The 6,463-nt window shown below is 43.0% G+C and overlaps 1 protein-coding gene across 2 annotated transcripts in view; it reads left to right on the plus strand.

The window, feature by feature from the left end:
- MTURN (maturin, neural progenitor differentiation regulator homolog (Xenopus)) overlaps nucleotides 1-6,158 on the plus strand; it is a 29,169-nt gene extending 23,011 nt beyond the window's left edge. Inside the window, exons 3-4 of one of the 2 annotated variants that reach the window (XM_011953938.1) lie at nucleotides 806-963; nucleotides 2,357-6,158. In XM_011953938.1, coding sequence (XP_011809328.1) covers nucleotides 806-916 — 111 coding nt within the window. In that variant the 3' untranslated portion in view covers nucleotides 917-963; nucleotides 2,357-6,158. Of the gene's footprint in view, nucleotides 1-805 lie in introns of both variants that reach the window. The other variant, XM_011953937.1, reaches the window with a different exon arrangement.
- Nucleotides 6,159-6,463: the final 305 nt, after the last annotated feature.

Consider the following 6,463-nt stretch of genomic DNA (forward strand, 5'->3'; position numbering starts at 1 on the left):
TCGAGACCACCCTGGCCAACATGCAAAAATTAACTGGGCGTGGTGGTGTGATGTGCGCATGTAGTCCCAGCTACTCAGGCGGCTGAGGCAGGATAATTGCTTAAACCCGGGAATTAGAGATTGTAGTGAGCCGAGATTGCACCACTGCACTCCAACCTGGCAACAGACCGAGACTCCGTCTCAAAACAAACAAACAAGAAAAACTCTGTATCATAATAAAAGTGCAGTTTTGTCATGCTCTTTTTACACTTATGTGCATCTTTTTTATGTCACGTCATTCAAAAATGCCATTTTGAGTGGATATATAAGATTCCATTTCAGTAACACCATAACCATTTTGCTGTTGAACATTTTAGTTGTCTCTACATTTTTAGAAATGTGTTATAAATAATAGCACCAATAAATAATAGCACCGTGTGTTTTTAGGACAGAAAATACAGAATCAGTTTTTGACATCTTAGTGGGACAGTCGGCACAGTTCATTTCATACTACTGCTAACATCCCAGATGTGTGTGCGGGCAACATAGCTAGCTCTCTGTGCATCTGTGGTGCCACATTTTGATACTTAAAAATAGAGACTGTCCAGGCTCCCCAGTAAAACCTAGCCCTTTGGGCACTCATCCATTGAAGGATTGACATTTCCGTCTTACAAGTTTATGAAAATCGTCGTAGGGGTGGTTGGTGGGGAAGTCTGCAGCTGCTGGGTTAAGTGCTGTTTACTGTGGATCTGATGCCTGTGGTTGTCTTCCTGCCTGTGGTCCATTTGGTGCTCACAGCTGCTCTTCTCTTGTTCTCTCCCTATAGTTACTGGGGCTTCCGGATGCAGATGACGATGCGTTTGAAGAGTACAGTGCTGACGTGGAAGAAGAGGAGCCAGAGGCAGACCACCCCCAGATGGGGGTCAGCCAGCAGTAAATCTGGGGGCTCCCCTGAGAAGGAGAGTGAGCCCCACGGTAACCTAGGTGGGGTCACTGTCCCTCCTGGGTTAGCGTTTTGCATTAGCACTTCGAAATAGGACGTCTGGCTCCCAGCATCCAAATTAAAATGAAATACCTTTTTAACGACCACAAAATATCTGTGATGAGCTTTGCTCAGAAGTGACCTGAATTTCACTCCCGCTTCAGTGGGGTTTCTATGGAGTTGTCTTGGTAGCCTTTGCCATTTTGAATTTAGAGTCCATTTTGTGGCTGACTATTCTCTTGAGTTTATGTTGGAGAATTAACATTCGCTGACTCGAATGTAGAGAACTCTGAATGTATTAAGGATATGTTTTGAGTCCTCACAGGTGACCTTACTGAGGGAAAGCATGGCAGAGAAGAAATGCAGTCTGCACTTTTTATGTACTTTTTAAGTGTCCGTAAGTGAAAGGTTTTGCTTATAAAGCATGAATTTTAATATCTAGTCATTAAACTGCACAAGTGCAAATACAAGGGCAGGAAAGGATAATCACTTAGCTTTGGAGTAAGAGGGTAAGAGAGGCCCAGAAGCCTTTAAGTGTTTTGCCATTACTAAGTTACCTGGGTATGCAGCGACTGGTTCGTGGTTAGGTGTAAATGTTACTTGCTTGTTTGATTGCTTCAAAACATGCTAATTCCAAAGCCACTTTAAAAGTCTATAGTGGAAAATATAGATAGGGTGAAAGATATAATTTATTGATTTTTAAAGCTGTTTATAAGCCGTCCCACGTATAAAATGAAACATTTTACCTTCTCTCTTTGTAATGAGATGGCCACTTGTTAAATCATGAAAACATCCAGAATCCAAGTGCCACTTAAACTTCGAAGCCATAGTTAAATTTGATAGAAAAGTAAACCAGGATTAAAAGTTTTTACAAATATAATAGAATCCTTCTTTACTTTTTAAGTCTTTTATTTAAAAAAAAAAAAAAAGCCAAGAAAAGGATTCCATTGTGTAATTTATTTAAAAATTTAATCACATATTTCGAGGGACTTAATTGTGGTGTATTTCTAAAGGGACATGAAGGTAGGAATCTTTTAATCGTGGGTTAGCTTGGTTAAAAGGGGACGTTTTAATAATCAAGATACTCAGACAACTCACAGAAACAACTTCTGTAATAACTGGAAATACTGCTGTTATCATTTAGCCAACAATTACTTACTGGGGAAATCCTTTGTAATGCTAACATGGAATTATTCTTGGACCCTTCTGCATCCCTGGTTCTAGTAACTTAGGATGTGGAATGCCTCCTTTACAACACTAGATTAAACCTAACATCTGGGGTGGGTACGTTTAAACAGTCACACATGTGCCTGTTAGGTTGTCAAAGTTTTGAATTAAAAACAAGCAGTAGCAGCAGAGGCCACAGAACTTATGGGAGTCTTGTATATCTTCCAGGCATGTCGGTGTAAACCTGATTGTCTCGACATTTTCTGTTTAATTGATTGGTGCTGTGAGGAGTTCGGCTGCTCGTGGTAAAACAGCGTACTCCAGTTTTAAGTCATCGGGTAAAATAATAGTACAGTGGTTTCCATCTGTGCTTCAGTACCCACTTTCTGTTCTTTTCCTGAAAAGTCATACTAAAGGTTAATTTCAAGTAAAAGGAATTTCCTTCTGAGTAGCCTGTTAGTAAAACACAACTTAGTGTTTCTTCCATTGGGGTGAGCATATTCTGCCCTTTGCAGCCCTGCCTGTGTTCTGATTGGCTCCACTCATGAGCAAAGGTGATTGTGAGCTGTATATTACATAGATGTCGCCCAGGTTTTGTAACCTCCATTTTAATGCAGTAAGCCCACAAGAATGACTTCCGCAAGTGAAATGAGGAAGCTTCACTAGCTTGCTCCATTGGAAGGTAAACTGAAATTTTATACATTAAAGCTTAAAATCTAAATTTACGTATGTTTGGAAATGGAATGGACATTAGCATAAAATGTGTTTTATCAAAAAAGTGTTTAGACTTTGACCGAATACATGTTGGTATTATCATGTTAATGTTCTCTGTTTATAAAAATTGAGTGGAGATAGACTCAGCCATTCTGTGGGCTGTTGAGAATTCTGGGCTTTGTTTTGCACCAGGGGTAGGAGACAGAGAACATGTCCGTATGTTACTTAATTTCCATTGCAAAGTCCCAAACAGCATTAGCAGATCGAATTGTTTCCCCTAAAACTTCCTTTTTCTGAATGTGTACACATCCCTTCTTGCGCTCACACACTTGCCCACACACTCACTTCTTCCTGCGCTGTGGCTGCTCTAAGCAGGGCTGTGCATGGTGCAGAGCTGCAGTCAGTGAGCCTGGCAGCCTGTGGTTTCTGTCATGGAAATGGTTCCGTGGTGAAACATGTCCCTGACCCTTCACAGACTTACACGTATACTCACCAGGAGGTGGCAGCGGTGTGGGAGGAGTGTTGACCTTGGACGCAGGAGAGACACCTGGGTTCTAGTTCCAAGTCGGCAAAGGATTGTATGACCTTGACAAGTCACTTAACTGGTCTGTGAACAAGGGGCGTTTGCCCTTCCAGCTGTAAACACTGCCCTCCTGTGCCTGCCTTATGTGCGTGTGTGACTAAGGAGCAACAGTCAAGGAAACTTTTAGGGATTCGAGAAGAAGATACATGCGGGATCTTGCCAAGGTGCTGCCTTTAGGATGCTGACCCCCGCACTACCTTAGAACATGTTGGTCTGTGAGTGCCCAAACCCCTGAGGGCTTGATCTCATGGGGCTGATGAAATTCTCTTCCTTAAAGGAAAGGGAAAGGTGAGGCCCCAGAGGACTTATCTCAGCTGTACATGCTCTGCCTGTGGAGACATGGCTTTTCTTTGTGTCATGGCAGACTGGGGCTTTGGAAGTGGTGTATGTTTAACTTACCCGAGAGTGGAAGATGTGTAGGAAGAACAGCTGGAAGAAAGTGAAAGATGAGTACCAGTACTTTTTGCCATGTTATCCAGTAAAGAGAAAGTGACAGTGAAAGTAAAGAAAGAGAGAACGTGTGTGTGTGTGTGTATGTGAGAGAGAGAAAGAGAGAGAATGAGGAACGCTTGATTGCTTGCTGATCACTGGGCCAGCTCTGAAATCCGAAATCATGCCTTGATAACATTACAAAACCGTGATCCTGGGTCTGAGTGAATCCTAGAGACATTGTTCTTATGGCTGCCTGGTTTCCTCAGCCTGATCACCATATGGAGCAGACGTCAAGGAATCAGAGTGAAGTACGGAGCCAGGGAGGGAGGTGAGGCCCTGTGCAGTGCCTTGTCACCACTGTGGATTCACCTGCACACGGGTGTCCATTCCTGTCTCCCAAGCCCAAAGCAGCACATGATGCAGTTTGTTTTCCAACAAGCAGAGCGTGAAAAGTCTCTTATGTAGGGATCCTCCTTGTGTCCTGGTGCCGGAATTAGGTTTCCAGTGTACTTCAGCGAAAACTTCTCTCCTTTATAGTTGCTGTCATTTTTCATGTATAAACAGACCGTCTCTAGCACAACATATTTTTGAATATTGTTTCTGTTTCTGAAGAGCACAATGTATATGGACCTAGGGGAGCTGTGGCCCCAAGTGTCGTTGGAATTTATATTTTAGGAATAGGCTTTGCATGTTAAAATTGACAAGTTGGGAAACTGGTATGAACAGATCTAATTTCCCACAGAGAGGCATGAAGGAATAGGCGGGACTTAACTTGGGGTGGGAGGAGATGAATGAGGGAGAATGGGAGAGTTGGGTCTGACAGTTACCACCTGAGCCCCGGGAAAACTGTTTTCATTTTCACGGCTGTCTCACTGGGGGCCTGTTTTCCTCAAAGGAACTGACTGTATGTTGAGAGGCAGTGCCTTGTGTTGGCATGGCTTTGCCACTTTAAAGGTGCCCCCCAGCCAAGGAGACTAACAGGGACCCTGCTCATCTGGTGGGTATCTTTCCTTCAGTAAAACCAGCTGCCAGCCTGAGAAACCTGTCTTTCCCAAGTGCGGGCAGATCTGAGAGGAGCTCCAGGCATCTGGCAGGTAAATCACAAAACAAACTTGCGTCTCCTTGGCAGCAGGGAGGAAGCAGGAGTGCCCCCTCAGGCCAGAGGGCAGGGCCCACCTCCTCACCGTGCTTCAGGGTTGTAGAAAGAGCACAATTAGTGCTCAAGCGATCACAGACCCCTCTCCCCTGCAGTGGGTGTTAGCTCCAAAGAGATGCCATTGCCGATCACCCAGTCTTCGGAGAAGCCTAAAATTTCTTTGAATTAAAAACTGATCCTCTTTCATCAGAAACAGACTGATCCCAGTCACTTCTCCCGGTTTAGTGATGACAGGTATGACACAAGAAGCTGAAGTCTTTTACATTTTATGGAGAGTAGTTCTGAAACCTGCCAGAATGCTGGTAGCCTGTGGTGTCCATGGCAATGGGTGTCCATGGTAAAATATCTATAGCTCCTGCTCACTGGGCAAATGGTTAAATAATATGTTGCCTTTTATATTTTTATTTAAATACGGATTACAAAAATATAGTACCTATGAGCATTTCATGTTAGAAACCCCATTTAAAGCACTGTAAGGCTGAATAGACACAGCAATTAAAAGTATATGCCAGGCCACATAAAAATAAATGTTTTAATTTGCTTAGAGCTGTATTCAAGTTGTTCGGCACCAGAGAGAAAGCTGACAGTCTGTTCTTTGTAAACTGCCTTTTCCTGTTTTTCTGTTTTGTTTTGTTTCTCGAATTTCATTTTTTACTAAGCCCCTTCTGGTACCTAGGCGGATAAAGATAAGAGCCGTGCTCGGTACAAGTGTCAGCTCTGAAGAGGAGGAAGTCAATCTTCAATGCTAGGGCAGATCTTCACTATCCGCGGTCCAGTCTTAATTTGAGCATGAGAGCAAAATTTAGTCATCTACACAAGAAGCAAAAGCAAGGAATAGTTGTTGAGTTTTGTTTTTTGGTTGTTTCTTTCTTTCTTTCTTTCTTTTTTTAAGGCAAGAAGTGTTGCCGGTAGGGTATGTGTGCTTTCTTTGCCTTCCTATTTCCTTTCAAAGAAATCTCTTGTAAATTACAAAACTGTGAAATGGGTTGCCAAAAACTGTTGCCCTTCGTTAGATGCTTCAAACAGTGTAAATCCTGTACTGCACCCTGTCCACCTCTGCTCCCTCCTCCCTCCCCTGAGATTGAGGACCTCATCCGACCATGTAATTACCATTCGCTTGCTATTAAAGAGCCTTTCAAACTCTGGTGGTGTTTGCCTCTTTTTTTCTGCCTCCACAATGTTTGGTCCTAAAGGACACCTAATGTGGCTTATAAATGAAGAGCAAGGAGTAAAGGACCGGCAGCTGTGTGGTTGCTGTGTGTGAGGAGGCTGGGGGAAGAGAGGGAGGAGCTGGTGACATGAAACACTGCCATTGTTCAAAGATTAATCATTTCTGTGTGATGCATTCATATGTCTATTCTGATGCTATAACTGGTAGTTAGTAATTTTCTTCTTTGAACCAATACTTTAGTTTTGTGTTTGAGAATCCTATTTTTTTCTAGCCTACTTA

This window comes from Colobus angolensis, unplaced genomic scaffold, assembly GCF_000951035.1.
Source record: "Colobus angolensis palliatus isolate OR3802 unplaced genomic scaffold, Cang.pa_1.0 Scaffold378, whole genome shotgun sequence".
Classification (NCBI taxonomy): domain Eukaryota; kingdom Metazoa; phylum Chordata; class Mammalia; order Primates; family Cercopithecidae; genus Colobus; species Colobus angolensis.